Below are 19062 nucleotides of genomic sequence, written 5' to 3'. Positions count from 1 at the left end.
TCAGAAGCTACTTATTTCCCTTCTGCTCTGCCTTTTTGGGACAGGCTTGGTGTTCAGCACAGGATATCATTCCAGAGTGGCAAATGGAAAAGCACGAAACGGATCAGAGGAGTCCCTGGGTTAGATCAGAGCTCAGGGCAGTGTCCATCCCAGCCTTGCAGCTCTCCTTGCAGCCCCTCACTGCAGACCCTGATCTCCTGCACTGGTGGTACAGAACTGGCAAGAGCTCTGAAAGCCTTCTGGGGACTCACAGGCAGGGGAAAAAAAAGCAGAAAAATCACATCTTTAATCCCCCCCTGCTGACAGCTTCCTTAATAAATATTGTAAGAAATTTCTCTGTTAGGAGCCACCCAGTAATCTAATTTGCAAGCCTCAGTGATATATTCAGCAGCCAGCTCCAGGGAGGTGTGTTTCTACTGTCAGAATCACATGAGCAGGGAATAAAATTCTGAGCTCTTGCTGAAAGCTGCAGTAATTTATTATGAGTTGTTGGCTTTTATTTTTTCATACTATTTTTGACTCAGCTGAACAAAGAGGATAGAGCTGCTACTGAGTTTACATTGATTAGTTTTTTCTACACTACGCTCCCCTACCTGTGTGTTTTCACAGGATATAACAATACAAATACTGCACATTTAAGTTTTACATATATCTGAAGAAATCACAGAGTGACGCCCTTGTTTAATAATGAGTGATGGATCCTGGATTATTTCAATCATCCCCCCTCTTGACACTCTCCTGAAGGTTTAACACCTTTTCCAGTCTGCTGAGTTTAAGTAATCCCAGATTTGTCTGTCACCTCCTGTGTTGTCTGGATGGGGCATCCTTGGGCTCTTCCTTCTCTTCTCCTCACCTCCAGTTTAAGGAATGTTCTGCTCTGGTGTGTACACAGAAGGCAAAGCAAAACCCAAAAAGCTTTCCTGGGATTACAGCTGTACAGCTAAGGCCAGGCTGTTGGTAAGAGAACTGATTCTCCACAGCAGTGTCATCGTGGTTGTGTCCACAATGTTTCCTGCAATGGGAAAAGCTTCTTGTCTGGGGTTCCATCTGTATCAGGTCCATCCCCTCAGCTGAGAAGGACCAACAGTGTTGTCCCAGAAATCAACTCATTCAAAGAAAACAAAGCAAGGAGGTGAGAAAGGCAGCCCAAAAGCTCTAGGGTGTTACTGCTCAGCTGGGAGAAGGTGCAGTGACTGGGTGTCTTCAGCCTTGAAAGAACTTTCAGAACCACTTCACAGGTAATTCCATCTGAGCTGTTAGGTCATGATGAACACCTCAATTCTTGGGCTGCACCTCTGTTCCCTCACCTTTGCTTTAAGAACTTGGAGCTTACAGTGGCCACTGCAGTGGTTCAGCCATAGCCACAGACTTCTCCTTCAGGGAAAAAGGGTTTGAAGTGTCCACAGGGACAAGACTTTCCCCTCAGTAAAGAGCTCCCAGGCACCACTTGCTTTCTCTAAGCTTTTCTCTTCCCTACCTTGAGAGGAAAACCAGGTTGCCAGCACTCATTGGCTTTTTTCAGAGTGCATGTGGGCACAGTCCAATAGATCTCTCAGACCTTTTGAAAACAAGGAATTTCATGTCTATAAAAAAGGAAACTGTGCTGTCTCCATCCTACGTTTTCATCCACATTCCCTTTCAGTTGTGCATCAACAAGGTTTTTGAGGATCCACCCAGGGAACACAAAGTGGTGCTTTCATTGTTCCTCCTTAGGATTCAATCTTTTCAAACCCACTTCCCATTTCTTTATGCCTTCCTGCTCCAGCCTTCCTTACTGGGAAGCAAACACCAATGGGTTGGGGTTTGTAACTGTCTCTGTGATGCAGTGTTTGGGTGAGGAATCATTGTCAGCGTTCATTTTTCCAGAGATGCACAAGATGTGTTCTGCATTCACCTAAAGCTGTCTGTTGATGATGTTACCCTGAGTGGAGGGTGCTGCATTCCTGTTTTCTTCTCTTGCAGTGAAAGGTGCAGGTACACCCTGCGTGGCCACAAGGGCTCAGTCAACAGCATCGAGTTCCTGCCCTTCTCCAGCACCGTTGTCACCAGCTCTGCTGACAAGACCTTGTCTCTCTGGGATGTCAGAAAGGTAGGCAGGCTTTGCCTTGGTCTTCCCTGAATTCAGGATGTAGTGATGTGTGTGACATGAGAAAAATAAAACCCAGTGTGAAATCAAAATAGAAAGTGAGGGCAATGTGCCAGTGAAATAGTCACTAATACACTTGTTATCTTCTGACCAAAAATGTTGCCATGTAACTCTTCCTCTAGAAGGAATCTGCCTCCCCTCCTCCAGAACTCTGCTGATTCCTTATGGAACATGCATTATTTTCTCCATATTATATCACTGCAGGTAGTGAAAGAAACTCTGCATCTCCTCCTTTATTCTTCTCTACCTTCTTTCTTTGGAATGGATAAAAATGGATTGGGTACATTGGAGAGTGTATTTGTCCCTGCTGCTTTGCAAACCAAATATGCAAATCCTGTTCAAGTAGAACATGAGAACAAGGCAAAAGGAATTTTTTTCCTCTTTCATCAGAAAAAATCTAATAATTATTGCTGTTTCTGTGGTATGGAACAACTTTTGAAGTTCTCAGATTAATTCTTTAGTTGATGTTATAGCCACTCAGTGTAAAGGTACAAGATTCCAGCCTCAAATGCAGAAGGTTGTATTCATGGAAGGGATTTGAGAGGGAGCAGGCAGAGCTGTTGCTGTGGATTAAATGGTGTTGTCATCAGAGCTATACAAACACGGGGTAGGAAAAACTACCATGGAAATGACACTGGAATACTTGAGATGCTCATTTCTATTTATGGATTATAGAAACAGACTGAATAGAAGGTCATTTAATAATAATAATAATCCTGGTCAGAAAGCACAATGAGTTAAAATGAAACTAGTCAGGACTCATTATTCCTAAATGCATTGGTTTGTAGGAATATTTGATATCCAAATATGAATAATTCAAAAAGAGGAAAAAAAAATATTGCAATACAAACAAAAGTGAAATGCTTAATGGAAAAATAGATTTCTGCTTTGTTTTGTTTTCAATAAATCCTGCAAGGAACTTTATCTTGCAAATATCTCAGTAATCTCCTGCTTGTAGCAAATTAACAGAGTCATCAAGGAGTTTTCCTTTGACAAACATAAGGAAAAAGCCTCTATATTTGCTCACCAATATTGTTTTTCAGCTTCGGGTAATTTAGCTAAGATAGGAAAGACTTTTGTGAAAAGAAAATGCTGTATATGGCATTTTGTGGTGTATTTATGGTGTATTTAATTTTTTTCATGTCCAGTGGGAAATCTTGCAGGTTTAGGATAAATGCTCACAGTGAAACGTCACTTGAGGTGGTAAAACCCCTGTCAAGATGCCACCTCCCTCTAAATGCTGAATGATATTAAATGTTCCCTCCAGAAAGAAGATGAATTATTTTGTCCCATTAATTGGGAATAGAGTATTTTCTCATCTCTGTGAGCTCAATTAGCATTAAGGAGTACATTTAAGATACTTTTAATGAAACATGAAAACCACACTCGGGTTTGTTTGCTCATAAATCAGATTCCTATTGCTAATCACATCTTGCTCTCCCATCATTAAGTGGAGTCAGCTCTTTATTATTAAAGATAATGGATACAGAGAACTGTAAGTCAGAGCAGTGTAAGCTGAATGGACAATGAGCTCTGGATTTGGGGCAGGATGGAACATAAATCTTTAATTACTAAGATACTAAAGCCTGCAGACTTTGGAAATGCAGGGTGTTACTTTTCCTCTTTTTTTTTTCTTTTTCCTGGATAACAAAGTAAGATCCATCCAGTGGTTTAAAAAAAATCTTCATCACATTGACTCTAATTTTAAACCTAAGGGCTACATTGCCTATAGGAAAGTGAGAACAGAGGAAGATGAATTGCACTTGTGGCTCTTTCCAAATACTGAGGGAGAATTACAGCTTTGGTGTTGGATTTGGGCAGCAACCACGCTTGTGCTGTGCCAGACAGGCAGGAGATCAGATGTGGAGACCCAGGCTGCAGTTCTCTGGTGGGGATTTCTTGCCAGAGAAGCTGATGGCTCTGGTGCCAAGATAAGCTGCAGAATTTATTCCTCCTGGTGCCAGTTTCATAGAAAGACAAGCGTGGTCTGGCTTTTCACCAGAACAATTCCTCGCTGACACATCAGGGAAAGCATCTCCACTCATGAATTGCTAAGTGTGTCCAGTGATGAATGGGAGAGGTGCAGAAGAGCCCCTGACCTCCCCTGAGTCCAAGGTCCCTGCCCGGGTTAATTCCTGCCACTCCTCTGCATCTCCCACTGCCTTAGGAGCCATTTCTTGGGACTGCTCACCTTTGTCCCGACACCATTTGAGCCAAGCTTGAACTTCAGCTCTTTTTTCAGACAGATGAGATACCAAATATTTATACACTTAAATAATTAAATAGAAGGGGAGAAAAACACCTCATTTTTCATTCTCCTTTCATTTTCACACATTTGAAACTTATTGATTTAGTAACTATCTCATGTGCTTTCTGATTTTTCAAATGTCAGGTTTTATAACTGGATATTTCAATTTTGAAAACATTGTGGAGAGACTGTCATTTAAAAGGCAGCTTTCAGTAGTAATGCCCTGAGGAATGTGTCCAATGAGGATTTGGGAAGAATTCTGTGTGTCCTTAGCAGGAGAAAGGCCCATTTACATCAGTGGCACTGTTCTTGGCAACAAAGTTCAGCACACACAGAGCTCTGTAAAAAGTCACACTCATACAATGCTCTATTTCTATTCCATTTTTTTTGAAATAACAAGCATTTGAGATATTATTTGATAATTCATGTCCATTTTGGTCTCCACTGCTCACTGTTACTCAAGTTTAATATTTTAATTAGCCAAGATATATTTCTTTATGCAGTGCAGCTCAGTGGTTTAAGGTGTGACCTGGTTTGTCTGCATTCTGTTTGCAGAAAATTGCTGCATAACACAAATAAAAGGATCCCATTCCCACCCCACTATCAAACTAATACCTCTGATACTCAGGGAGGAAGACATCGAGGATGTCAACTTTTTTCTATTTGGGTCAAAGATGACTAAGGCAGCACAGTGACCAGATGCCAGTTCTGGCTCTGCGCATCAAATTGCGTCCTTGTCAGTAATTTGTGGGCTGAACAGTAGAACCAAAAGTTAGAAGCTGCAAGGTAGTGTGGTCCTTGATGAATAATGCAGGCACAAATGTCATAGGAAAAAGAAAAAAAGAAAAAAAAAAAAACAAACCAGAATGAAATTGCCCAAAAATCGTGCCTGAACAGCAGCAAGAATTTCCCAGTAAAAACCCAGTTCTGGCCATTTTCCTCCTCAGAGGCTCCTGCAGTTTTCCCTTCTGGGAATGCAGGCAGAGCCTCCTTTGGGCTCCTGCATGACTGTGGAGAAACTTTGAGCCCCTGGGAATGATTCCTGAGTTGGTGCACCACACTTCATCCAGCAGGGCAGCCTGGGGCTCTGGGGCTGCACCACACCCATAGGAGTTCATTGGGAAGTAGTCAGGGCAAAGAGCAGGAGGCTGCTGGGGGCTTCTCTAGGGTAATACTCTAAAATAAAAGAACTTCTTAGGCACAGCCCTTCTTAGAGCAGTAGTTAATAAATTGCAGCTTCTGTGCTCCAGTATCTGCTTATCATGGTGTGCTAATGGCTCTTGAGCATTGGCTGAGTTTGATTGAGTTCCCACACAATTAGCTCTGTGGGAAACAGCAGGGAAACCCAAAGGAATGTCCCACCTGGGAGGGCAAGCAGCAGCACTCAGCTACCCCAGCAGCAGGTTCTGAGGAGTGTCACAGTCCAGCTCCTGCTCTGTTCATCCTTGGCTTTGCATTTTGCCCCACAGAGGTCCCACAATCTGTGTAGAGTGAGCCCCAAGAATCTGGGAGTGGTCATTTGCATTTTTTCCTTTGTAAAAGGGCTCTGGCTGAAGGCACGTGGGTCATTTGAGGACAGTGGCCATTTCTAAGGGCTTTTCACTCTGTGTCCTACCAGAGAATAAATAAATCCATGCACAGGGCAGTTTCTGAGCTGTTGGCTGAGGTTTCCAGCTGTGCTGCAGCATTTTAATGATGAGCACTTGGCTGCCTGTGTGTTTCATATGGATGTGGAATAATTACAAGGATGCTGATCTAAGCTGCAGCCTTGCAATTTTCTCCTTCACAATACTGCCCATCCCCTCCCATCCTGGGATGTCTTTGGCCTGGGACATCCTTGCTGGGGTGCCTTGCTGCCTCCTGTGTCAGCTCAAAGCTGGTTAGCTTTTGGTTAAACTGGGAAATTGTTCCAAACTTATAATTTCTTTAGATAACCTTTTAAATTTATTTTCTTCTAATTAAATGATCTTTTAGACCACTTACTTTCCAGTGTTTATTTTATCACTATTTAGTAATTTCTAAATTAGTAATTCCCTTACATATCCTATTTTAGTTTTTTCTCTTCCAGTGCAATATAAATTAGTTTGTAGATGTTTTGCTTTTCCATATGGATTTTGTCAGAACATTTTTGTCAGTAGACTTAAAGCACATGGGAACACCCAGATCTTTTCAGGGATTGTGCCCATCTGTGGTGGGAGGTTCTTTGCCTGTGTCCCTTTGAAATGGTCATTCACAAGGCAAACTCGGGAAATGTGAATTTAAGGATCAAGTGTATGAGAGAAGCATTAAGCAGGCAAAACGGAGTGATTTTGAAAAGCAGTCTGGTTGTCTTTATAATTTTTAGCCTATTTCAGTTGATTTATCCCCAAGTAAACACCTTAGACACAAAATTATCAGTCAGAATCTCCTCAGAGTATTGGATTTGTCAGTTTTATTTGAACCCTTTTGAACTCCCGAGGAATGAATTCATGAGCTGAGTGGATAGACAGGATGGGTCATTTAAAAAACCTTTGACAGGCAGTTTAAGGTCCAAATCAATCCTCTTCAAAAGTAGGTCAAAGATTGAAGTTGTCAGTGTTGGAGACAAAGAGCTCTTCCATGCAAACTCCAAATGTCCCAGTGCAATTGAATTATGCTGCTGTAAATAAGGGATGTGCAAGGATAAGTCCAGTTCCTGGCATGAAGTGTAACAAATTCTGTGTTCCTCATTCTGTGCATTTGTAAATAATGGGTTCATATTTTAAAATTCCCTGTCTTCACATGAAAAGGAATTTGAGTCACAGTGAAATATGAAATCAAGAACAAATAGTTATGAATATGGATTATGTTTGCTCCCAGAAGTAGTATCACAAAAGACAAAAGTAAAACTTGAAAAGGTTTATGTTAAATCTGTTTGGGATGCTTTCCTAGAGACTTAGTGCCAGTTTTTTAAAAACTAGAAGTATGGCTAAGGAAAAAAATCAAAATTTCTTTCTAATAATGAAAAACAATTGGGAAAAAAAAAGCTTGATTTGGTCAATGTATTTCTTAAAAATGCTACATTTTGACTTTATTTCATAACAACTTCAGCAAAAAAGGCAGATTGCAATAAAATATTTCCAATAATGAACATATAAATGCCAGTTGGATCAGTTGACCCAGATACAAGCAAGAAAATATCCAATATTCTGGATTTGCTGTGAGGTTTTTTTTTCTTTTTGGGAGGCAGGAAAACCACTGCCCTTCAAACTGTGTGTGGCTGCTGTCCCCAGCATCATCCTCACCCTGGAACTATGTATTTCCCTTGGACCAATTCCTTCTATTGTCTTTTCTTCCAAATCAAACCATTCAATCAACAGTTTAACAAACTGTAATCAGCTGATCCCACAGGCTTTTTTCCCTGTTAAACTATGTTTAAACCAGGCTAAACCTTTTAGAATCAGAGAGGTTGTTCTGCAGAGCTCAACAGCTGGGCTTGATGATCTTAAGGGTCTTTTCCAAGCAAAGTGATTCTGTGATTCTAAAACTCCAGGTGAATTAGTGGCCCTTAAAAGGTTATAATTGTTTTATTGAGCTGTTCCTGTTCACTGATATGCCCAGTTCTGTCCAGTGAATGTCTGAGTCCCATTGACAGTGGGAATTCAGCCCATTAATGAGTTGTCTTCGTCTGCCTTTTTGCCAAAACACAGAAAAGCTGCATTTTTAATTTCAAAGGGAAGTCGTTGAGAGGACAAGACAGTTCTGTGTGTTAAAGCTTAAATCCCCAGGTTGGCTTGCAGTTCATGTGAAATGTATAAATGGCAGTAAGGTTAGATTAAAGTAACACTTTCCATCATGACATTCACAGTCATGCTGGAGAATCACAGGATCTGCTGAGCTGGAAGGGGCCCACAAGGACCATCCAGTCCAGCTCCTGGCCCTGCACAGCACCCACAGCACCATCCCCAGCAATCCCACCCTGGCCCTGAGAGCATTATCCAAATGCTCCTTGAGCTCTGGCAGCCCTGAGGCTGTGACCATTCTCTGGTGAACCACTTCCCAGAGCCCCAGGATCCTCTGCAGCCAGATGCTTTCCTTCCTGTGCAGTCATGGTTTCCCCAGGGGCTCTGCAGGAGTTTCCTCCAAAGTCTGCACCCTCCAGAGCTTCTTGCAGTGCGGCCCAGCCTGGCTCTGACTTAGTGCCAAAGACTGGGTGTCAAGACTTGGTGTCTTGGAGCAAGTGTTGGCTCCTTCTCACATGCCTGCCTTTCCCAGGGTGGGGGCAGCCCTGTGATCCATCCCTAGCCAGGTATAGCAGTGCCTGTCCTGCAATCCCTGTTTGCTGCCCTGCTCCCAAAGCTCCCAGCACATGGATTGCCTCCATTGCTGCAGCCCTGCTGGGCTCAGGGCCTTCTAGCAAAGCTTCTGCTGTGGCTCAAGGCTGCCTCTCATCCCTGTGCTGCTTTTCTCTGCCCAGGATGGGTGGTGGGTGATGCTGGATGGTGGGTGATGGGTTGTGGTGGTGTTCACAGGGGTCTCAGGACGAGGGAAGAGATGAGAATGTTGACTCCATGTTTCAGAAGGCTGATTTATTATTTATGATACATATTATATTAAAACTATACTAAAAGAAAAGAAGAAAGGATTTCATCAGAAGGCTGGCTAAGAATAGAAAAGGAATGATAGCAAAGGCTTGTGACTGACCAGAGAGTCTGAGCCAGCTGACTGTGATTGGCCATTAATTAGAAACAACCACATGAGACCAATCCCAGATGCACCTCTTGCATTCCACAGCAGCAGATAATCATTGGTTACATTTCGTTCCTGAGGCCTGTCGGCTTCTCAGGAGAAAAATCCCAGCAAAAGGATTTTTCATAATATATGTCTGTGACAATGGGTGATGGGTAGTGAGTGATGGGTGAGGTTGCACTGGCAGCTCCCTGCGCTGCTGGGTTGCAAACTTGCAAGGGCAGGCAGAGAGAGGCACTGGAGGGAAGGGGGGCATTAATTCACCACCCATTGAGGCAGATTTCATCTGTTGCTGCTAATCTTTGAATATTAGTAGTAATTAGAAAGCTATAAATAGATAAATGTAACATATTGGAAGTCTGGCCATGGGTTCCAGTAAGCACTGTGTGGCTCCTGGCAAGGGGTCTGAGGAGCATGGGGTGAAATGAGAATGAGGGAAATGGAGTGAGGGAAGCAGGTTGTGCTCGTGCCTGGGCAGAGTGAAGATTGACCTGAATGTGAACTTCTTACCAGCTGCCTGTGTCCATCCATAATGTGTGGGCAGGATATATTGCAGGAAGAATGAGTTTGATTTCTATGTGGCCAATGTCACTTTGAAACAAAATGGGAGTAAAGTTCTTTCAAAGGCTTTGGGAAAGGCCTGGCTGCAGAATAACATTTGCATTGACTTCTTGGTCCTAAAACTCTAATTAAATTATTGATTATGAAGCTGGCTGCTTTCTTAATAGTTCCTAATGTAACAATTAAACCAAACTAAGTAATTAAAAATGAAAAGATTGGTCCACAAGTACAATCTTCAAAAGGTCATTTTCAACTTAATTGCTTTTTTGAAACAGGCAGGAATAAAACAAATGAGTCATTAGCAAAAAAGCAATTTGGTGTGTGCATGTGTGTAATAATGTGTCTACCGGATGACCAGTGACCACACAATACCGAAATTAATTTAAAATAATGGCTAAATTTACTTAGTTGATATTGTATTAACAGGTCTCTTCCAGACCAGGCCTCTGGTGTGTGAGGTGCAGTAGGAGATATAGAACTGTAGCATGTTTCTGCTCTGGACAGCTGAGAGCCCCAGGCAGAAGCCAGAAACTTCAGCCAAAGAGCACAGAATTTCACTGGAACTATTATGTTATTGTTTAATGTCATAAACAATGCTTTGTACTACACTGGGCATTTATTTTTTTAATTATTATTTTTTTATAGGCATGAGAAGGAAGGGTTTATAGATGCCAGTCAGATTGGTCCATGGATTTTTACAGGTGGGGAAGGTGGCAGGGAGGGGAGCATAAAGATGTTTCCAGAAAAAATTCCAGAAGACCACTTAACACAGTTGGATAGTGATTGTTGTGCTGGCTGCAGATGGATTCTGCTTCAATGGACCTGCTCCAAACCAAATCTTTTTCTGGATGAGGCAGTGGTGGAGGGGGAGAGGGAGGGAATTCCTGTGCAGCTCAGGTGGTGAGAGAACTAGATAAATCTGTTAGTCAGTGAAGTTAAATGCTATGGTGACTGTGGCTACACATTCTCAAAAACATCTATTAAAACCCGAACAAACTGCAAACCTCACAAATCAATTTCTTTTCTTCTAACAATAACATGAAGTAATAAATTTTCAATGATTAAGTTTTCAGTTTGGTAAAAAACTGGATCAAAATATTGGTGATGACTTGATGTGTTTATGTAGATTACTCCCTTTTAAGTGCTAGTGGATACATTTATTCCCATTCTGGCTCCCTACAACCTCTGGGAATGGCTGCTTTGGACTTCAAGTCCTTTTCATAAGAACAACCAGATATTGCCTGGGAAATGGCTTGAACTGAGAAGCAGGCAGACCTTTGGGACGACATCAGCTATGTTGCATTCAGACAAATGCATTTCAGACCTTGTAAGGTATTTGCATAAAAATATTTTCTTATTGCCTCAAGAAAGCTTAAGTGGTCAATTTGATCCTGTGCAGAATAGCTGAGGGCCCTGGTTTTGCAGGAAAAGCTGTAGGCTGCCCACTTGGTTTTGGGTAGAACACTCCATGGAGCACTGATGGATGGTGAAGGTTTGCAGTGGGAATTCACACTTCAAACGTTGCCCAAAGGATGGAATTTTGGTGGTGCACTTTTGATGCAATTTTAATGTATGAGAGCTGCCAGGCACTCAGGGGTGTGAAACAGTTCTGTGCTCTGACACCCTGAAGGCAGCAGCACGGGCAGGTGCTGTTCACATGCTGTAGTCCAAGGCCAAAATGCAGCCCTTTGACTACAGCTGAATTCCTCTGCCACATTTGGAAGCATGATTGGTAGTGAGGATGTTTTGTGCTAAGAGGCAGCGGGGTTGGTCTATTGCAATAGATGTGGAACTTAGGAGTTGGTTCTTGGCTTCTTCACAGCCCCAGGGAATTGCATGTGAGTGGTAGGCACATCACTTCACCACATTCCTTCACCTCTCTTCCATCTCCCCTTGCACCCCTGGGCTGCAGGGTTGGGCATTGTGGCCACATTTCTCTTCACAGAGAAAAGCAAGGCACAACTTCCCAAGGATTTTCTGGGGTTCACATTCTCTGAACCTCAGAGAAAGAAAAAACAATTCTTATCTCATTTACTGCTCCTGTATTTTGGAGCAAATGGAATGCATTGTGGAAGGTTGTTTACCTGAATTCAATTGGCGATTGGATTCTGGTGTGAGTGTTTTGATTCATTTGCCAATTGAATCCATGTGTGTGTGTTGGGACTGCCAGCTGACAGCCATGAGATTCTGGGCAGTTGAGTTGGGTTGAGTGCTTGTGCAGTTTCAGTTTAGATGTAGTGTAATATAAATAAAGATATTAATTAGCCTTCTGATATCATGGAGTCAGATGCATCATTCCTCCCAGACATCAGGGTTGCCCTGCAGTTTACAATAAAGCATGAGAAAAGCACAATCAAAAAGTGAGAGTCTTGCCCGGTCAGTGTGCTGTACTGTTGTCATCCTATTGCAGGAGTTCCATACTGTTGTGTCCTATCACAAAAGTTTCACACCTTCTTGGTGTTTCTCCTGAGCTGCTCCTCAGAGCACTGACTCTTTCTTCTTCACAAAGCAGCCACTGACCCCAGCTCCCTCTCACCCAGCCACCCCACTCTTTTATAGCATCTTCTTCTCATCTGTGGCCTGGTAAAGTCAGGCCTGTTCCTAACCTTTGAAAATTGGCCCAGCTGCAACTCCCTAGAGGTAAGATTCCTTTCTACACTGTCTTATATTCTATCCCACTACATTGTACCAACAACCTACAGATCACAGAATATGCTGAGTTGGAAGGGACCTCCAAGGAGCATCTAGGTGCTTCAATTGATATTCTAAAATACAACATACTCAGTTCTCTCTTGCTGGGATCTTTTTCTCCACTCGTGTTTTTAGGTTGTTCTGCAGAACGAATTGATTTGATGCAGGTGAGAGACAGAGCTGATTGCTAAAATGGTGGAGGTGGGATGAAGACTATGACAGACAGCATATGAAAAGGAGCTTCAGGTGTTGAACAGTGTCAGTGTGGATTGGAAGACATTGGCATGAGCTGCTGGAGAGGACACCCAACAAGTAGCGTTTGTGTTGTACAGTTGTATTTAAAAGTGCTCCAGGAGACAATCCTAGTGGGATTTCACATCTGCCATAGAAATGGGAGCACATGTCCATTTGCTGCCTTGCAGATGAGGTGGTGTCATGGCACTGGAATTGTGAGATTGTTAGAACCAGAAGTGACTCTGTGGAGAATTGTCCTTTCTGGTAACCTGAGCACCCTGAGTGTCCCTCACTCAGCAGCAGAGAATCCACTGCTAATTGCATGGGAAATAATTGTGAGGCAGTGGAAAGACATCTGTCTCCATCACTGGGCCCATCTGGAATTTCCCATCAAGGAGACAGTGTTCCAGTCACAGGTGTGACTTGCTGTGTCATTGCAGTTGACAGCCAGGTTTTCTTGCACTGTGACATTTGTCAGGCTCTTCAGCTGACGACAGGCTTGTCCTCTGAGTGCCCAGGGATTGCTCACAGAATTTCCTCTGCCTGTTTTCTCCTCCTCTGTATACTGGCATCTCCTTTATTTTCTTGGAATAATTAGACATACCTCAAAGGCACACATTTATCAAGGCAGTTAGCATGCAATTGCTCATCCCTGCCATAAATCCCAATGTCCCACACCATCCCATGACAAATCCAACTGTGAGTGCATTAATCCCCTCATAAATGTTATGTTTGGATGTTTTGTGTCCTGCTTTCCTGGCAGGCTGAGGTCTGGGAGCTTCTTTTCAGGAGAGCAGTCCCAAAGCCCCTCTTGATTGCAGGGTGATTTCAGACCTGCAGCAGAAAAACCATCTTCAGCAGCAGCACCATTGTCTCTCAAGTTCAGATTTCTGGCAGTGGTTCACTGTGGCACTACTGAAATTAATTGTTTCAGGACTCAGAGTGTCCTGGCACCAACAAAGGAGGAATGAGGCACTGCCAAAAAGGTACCACCAACTGATCCCCTGGGAACTGGCAGTTCCCACTCTGCTCAGTGTGGTTGTCAGGACAGAAAGGATTTACCAGTAAAGACTGGGTTTACAGTTTATTTAGCTTCTCATTTTCTCTAAAAATAAATATGTGATTATGGCTTTCCTGTTTTCCCTCTTCTGTGGCTCAAGCCCAGCTTCTGTGCCTCCAAGGGGGTTTCAGGCCAGAGTTTTGCAAATGATAGTATTTTACATGCCAGTCCCTTACTCAGCTGATTGTTTCTTTCCCCTCAGAAAACGTTTTGTAGAGAAGCAATAATCTTTCAGAAATGAGACATCACACTCAGATTGGAAACACTGGGACCAAGCTGGTAGCCAAGAAGCAGAATTCAGCAATTCAGTGACAAACCTTTGTCTGTGATCTTCCCATGCTGGTGACAATAGTCCAGCATCAATGGGCCAATTCTGCACTGTGAACAAACGCAGGAAAGGAGGTTACTCAGTGCTGGAAATTGATACAACTGTGCCAAGGCCTACTTTGATTTAAATCTTACCTGGTTTTATGACATTCATGCAAAAGCAACAAAGAGTTGCTTGAGCAAAAAGTTATGGAAGTGCAGGAATAGTCAGGACCATTCCTGTCCAAATGGACAAAATTTGGACAAAATTTGTGTGCCAAAGCTGTCCCACTTTCAGCTCCATCCAGTGGTGCCATGCAGCTGGTTTTACTTATTGAGATGGAAAGTTGAAACTCACTGCATTAGGAAATGCAGGTAGAATTTTTAACAGGTAGACCCAGTTAAAGTGCAAATAAGTGTCAGTTGTATTTTTATGGTGTAATTGGAGTTTATAAAAAGGTTCATAGGAAATGGGATTGGCAATGCAAGATGCTCTGAGGGGGAAAAAGTGAAGCAGTTTGATTCTGGGAGAAAATGTGTAACATATTTGAATAATTTTGGTTTAGGGGCTGATTTTTTGGTGAAATTGGGTCCCTTTATAACCTTTCTTTTCCTAATCTAGAAAATGGAGTTTGCAAGAACTGCTATGAACTTGCAGAGTATTCTTTTTTTCTTTATTTAAATCCAAAAGGTTTGGAGGAAAATGCACATATTGCTTTTAATTTAGACCCTGGTGTTTCCAGCGGAGGATGACTTCCTGTACAGTAGAGTAAGACAGCTGCCACACACCTGTAAAAGTGTGTGTTTATGAGGGTGGGGCTGCACACCTTTTCTAGATCTATTTTCTACCCCAGAAATGCTTATGAGTAGTCAAGAGTAAATTTTTGTGTTAAATCTAAAACAATGAAGGCATTACTTGGCATCGATGACAACTGAGAAGGCAGTAAATTGTGTGTATTGGTGTAATGTTCAAAATTGGGCTGGGTTTGTGGTGACAGCCCCCATCTGCTGTCTGACTTACCACTTTTGAGAGTTTGGTTATTAAACAAATTAATGGAGCAATTTACATTTCTTACTCACTCAGCATTAGCAAGTGGATTGCATTCCCTAATTAGCATCTAAGGAAATGGATAATAAAGCTTTTCCCAAAAAATATGCATTGCCAGTTCTCACACCTTACTCTAAATTTTCTCATTTTTTAACCTGCCAAAATGAAATAAATGTCTGCTGGGGGTATGAAAAAAGTAATTCTTTCTTCTTTAACTTCCTCTTAATTAACTTTTAATGTATGCTGTTACTCAGGGATCATTCCTTAATACTAAATGTGTCTGAAACAGAAAAGACAGATTTAAATGATTTAGATAAACATCTGCTGAACACCGGGGCATAAAATTACAGATTCAGAAAAGCAGTGGCTTTCTGCCAGCTTTCACAGCAAAAAAAAAAGCCACAAAAAATTGTTTTCCATTTCTGTAAATCTTCTTCCCTTGTGTATGTGAGCTTAGAGGAATTTATCAATTCATTAGGTACAGGTAACATGGATTGCAAATGGTGCTTTTATCTATCTATCTATCTATCTATCTATCTATCTATCTAATCTATCTATCTATATATGCACATATATATATATGTACATATATATATATATGCACAAATTTATATATATATATAAAATACAAACTTCCTCAATAACACCAAATTGCTCTATAAGCATTACCAAAGTAGCAGAGATTTTGATAGAGGACATCTTATCTTTCTGGTATAAAAGTCAATGCCTTGACTTGTTCTGGAGCAGCACTCTTTTCCTTAATTTAAGACTAGGAAAGAGTTCCATAGTTTCTGCCTACCTGACTAAATAAAGTTAATCCATACTGGTGTTAAATAACTCTGTTTAGATAAATTGGTTCTGTCTTTGGCAATTTAGAACAATCTTCATAAGTAATGTGCAGTAAGAGGGTATTAAAATAATTGCCTGCTATTTATTTTCAGCAATATTCAACTTCAGAAATGGCATAATAAAAAGAAATATTTCGTGGCAATCTCAAGATTTCCAATAGTTGAATCAATACAGTAAACACAGTATAGTTTTCCAAATAATTACAGAGGCTAATAATATGTTAGAGACCTAAACACAAAATCACTCTTAGCATGGTTAGAATATTATCTGATGAAAGAGAATTTAATCATAAGAACTGATTGATCCAATTATTTCTGTAGAAACATCTTTATTTTGCAGGCTTCTCTCACGTGCTGGGTAGCATCCCAGTGGGAATTTTCTCCATCCCCAAGGGGGAGCAGGGAGGGCTCAGTGCAGATGCCCAGGAAGGATTCCTGAGTGGGCAGAGCTCGGAGCTCAGGGTGTGCAGTGCCTGGCAAAGGAGCTGCTCTGCTGCCAAGGGCCTGGGCAGCCCAGGGATGTCTGATGGAGCTGCTTCTGTCAACAGTTTCATCCTAGAATAGATGGAGAAATAGCACTTGGATCCCATCTCTTGTATCAGGATGTGTGGAATGGGTCACTCAGCTCCTGTACCCTCCATGAGCTGTGTCCTGCTGTCTGCAAGAATGGGATCATTGGGATAAGCAGGAAAAGTCAAGAGGTTGAAAACTTTCTGTGTATCACTTCCTGCAGGAAACCTCTGTTCTGCAGAACCAGACTGTAGTGTCTACAGAATTTGGGATATTCCCCTTTGACAAATTTGATCTATTTTTTAGTTTCTAACAATATACATAAACCTTAACTTAGTAACCTTTTAGAACAGGAAGTTGCTTTGATTCAGTTAGCCTAAACTTTATAAAAGGTGTTTTTCAGCACTGCTGATATTATTTTACCAAATTCATGTCAGCTGTGTTATTTAAACTGACCTATTCCTTGACCAGGTTTATTGTTAGAAGAGGTCTATTTCCCACTTTGTCAATTCCTGCTGACAGCACTTCTGTTAATAACAGGATGCAAATTAGATGATGAGAGAAAGCATAAATGTGAGTATCATCAGGGCTGGCTGCTCAGCACTGTTCCCAGCTCTGATTCCTTCTGGCTGCACCCATGGTGGCCCTTCAACAATCCTGCCCTGATGAGAAGTGTCCCACAAGTGAAGAGTGTCCCATTCCATGCTTTAATTTTTCCTTGTTGCATGGATCCTGCTGTGCCAAACCCCACATAATGCCATGACCAAAAGCAGGCAGAGTGATCTAAGTGATGACTTCAGGACAATATAAATCAGGTAGACCTTGCTCCATCCTCTGTCAGTGTTACTGTCCCATTTTTGAGGATGGAACAAGGGGAAGATGTCAGTGTAGAGTAGATAGACCATGTTATACTTCCCTCCCAGATAACTGTGGATGGTGTAGGTTAAGAGAGAGAAAGACGATAGAAAGATAAAATCAAGGATAAATGAAAAATAAGTAGTAAGAGAGATCGATGTGAAAGCAGAGTAAGCTGTGGTGTCAAGAGAAAAACAGGATATAAAAGAGCTTAAGGAAAGGAAACAGCTAACAGAAAATCAGGATATATTATATATTTTTGGTATCTGTTTTCTGCTCAGAAGCTTCTACCAGATAAAAAGGCTCTCTAGTAGTGATTGATTTGTAATCTCTGGTGTCATTGCCCTCATTTCCCCCAAAGCCTTCTGGAGGCTGGCTGTTGAAAAGTATGAATTGCAGCAAAGAAATGGTTCCTGGCAAAAAGAGGGATTGGTAATCAGCTCCCTTCCTGCCAGGCAGGGCTGCTCCCTCCCATCCACTTTGCTGCCTGGTGTCCTGTCTGCAAAAAGTCACTGGCTGTGGTGCCCAGGGAGGACACAGGGGTACCAGGATGGCAAATCAATCACTGCCATGGCTGCTGAGCCCACCAGGAACACTGAAGACAAATGCCATGCCCTGAATTTGGTAATTTGGTTGTTTTTCAGGATGAGCAAAAGACTGGGTGGCTTTTCAAGAGTCAGTGTTCCCCTGGGCTGGCGATCCCTGGGGGAAAGATGTCCAGCTGGAGGGTGGGTTGGCAGCAGGAGATGCACTCAGGCTGCCCAGGGTACATCTTGGGGCAAGCTCCTGTGGACTACAAAACTCCCAAGGTTTTCTCTCCTTCTCATGTGCCCAAGCACATGAGGAGAAAATGGAGTGTCTGCCTTGGAGCAGGAACAGCAAAGGCTGCTGGTCCCCAGGGAGGATGGGACTGGAGGCGGTTTTGCAGCATTTGTACCCTCAGGGAGCAGAGTGAGGTTGTGGGAGGAGGAGAACACAGCCCCAGACTGAAATCCCAAAGGAGAACAGCTTTGGAACAACCTTCAGCAAAAGAGGGAGCACATTGCCAGGTGAGAGCTCCTCCCTCCTCTTCTGGGGCCACAGAACCAGACTAGGGCCTTCAGCAAGAGCTGAGGAAGAGGAGGCAAAGGCATTGGGTAGGAGGGCTGGTTTTGTACCCCATTGTGATGCTCCAAGGTGGTGTTCAGCAGGGGTCCATGGAACCTGGCCATGAGGCAGGGTGGGAGGCTGGGGATGAGACCATCCCACTGCCACTTACCTTGGCAAAGGTCCTCTCAGCCCTCCTGCTGGGGATATAGAAGGAATAAATAAAAACACAAAAGAGGAATTGCTAAAACTGTCCCTTGATAACCAAATGGTTGATCATAAATTGGAGTGTCTATGCAAATGAAGTAAATAATTAAAAACTCCAAGAACAGCACTGACTAGGTGGTTGATGGCTGGCAATTATAAACGCTGAATTTTTAATATGCATACATCTAAGGAGCCAGTAAAAATTAGCTCCTAGACTAATGGACTTGCCTTTCTTCCAAGGCAGAATTTTAATGAGAGCATTATTTATAGCAGAGACCAAGAAGGAGCATTTTCTTGCTCAGTCTCATTTCGTCTTTGCTGGCACTTTATTCATTAACCTCTGAACTTCTCTAGAGAAGAATAATGCCCTACACAAGGGAGGGCAAAGATCACCCTGACCCCCTGAAATTAGTCACGGGTCAGGTATTGTTAAGAGAGCTACGTCTGCTAACAAATAATATTCATAAAACCCTGTTGGTGATATGTCCTCATTTCCTACTGGTTTCTGGGTCATTTATCTGCAGTTCAGTTCACTGGAGAGAAAATGAACTGAAT

The 19062-nt window shown here is 42.4% G+C and overlaps 1 protein-coding gene across 1 annotated transcript in view; it reads left to right on the top strand.

The window, feature by feature from the left end:
* The window catches only part of SPAG16 (sperm associated antigen 16), a 374208-nt gene that overhangs the window by 218696 nt on the left and 136450 nt on the right, over nt 1-19062 (top strand). Inside the window, exon 13 of the mRNA XM_064718863.1 lies at nt 1963-2089. Coding sequence (XP_064574933.1) covers nt 1963-2089 — 127 coding nt within the window. The remainder of the gene's footprint in view (nt 1-1962; nt 2090-19062) is intronic.

This window comes from Zonotrichia leucophrys, chromosome 7 (genome assembly GCF_028769735.1).
Source record: "Zonotrichia leucophrys gambelii isolate GWCS_2022_RI chromosome 7, RI_Zleu_2.0, whole genome shotgun sequence".
Lineage (NCBI taxonomy): Eukaryota > Metazoa > Chordata > Aves > Passeriformes > Passerellidae > Zonotrichia > Zonotrichia leucophrys.
This window is presented reverse-complemented; position numbering and strand designations above follow the sequence as displayed.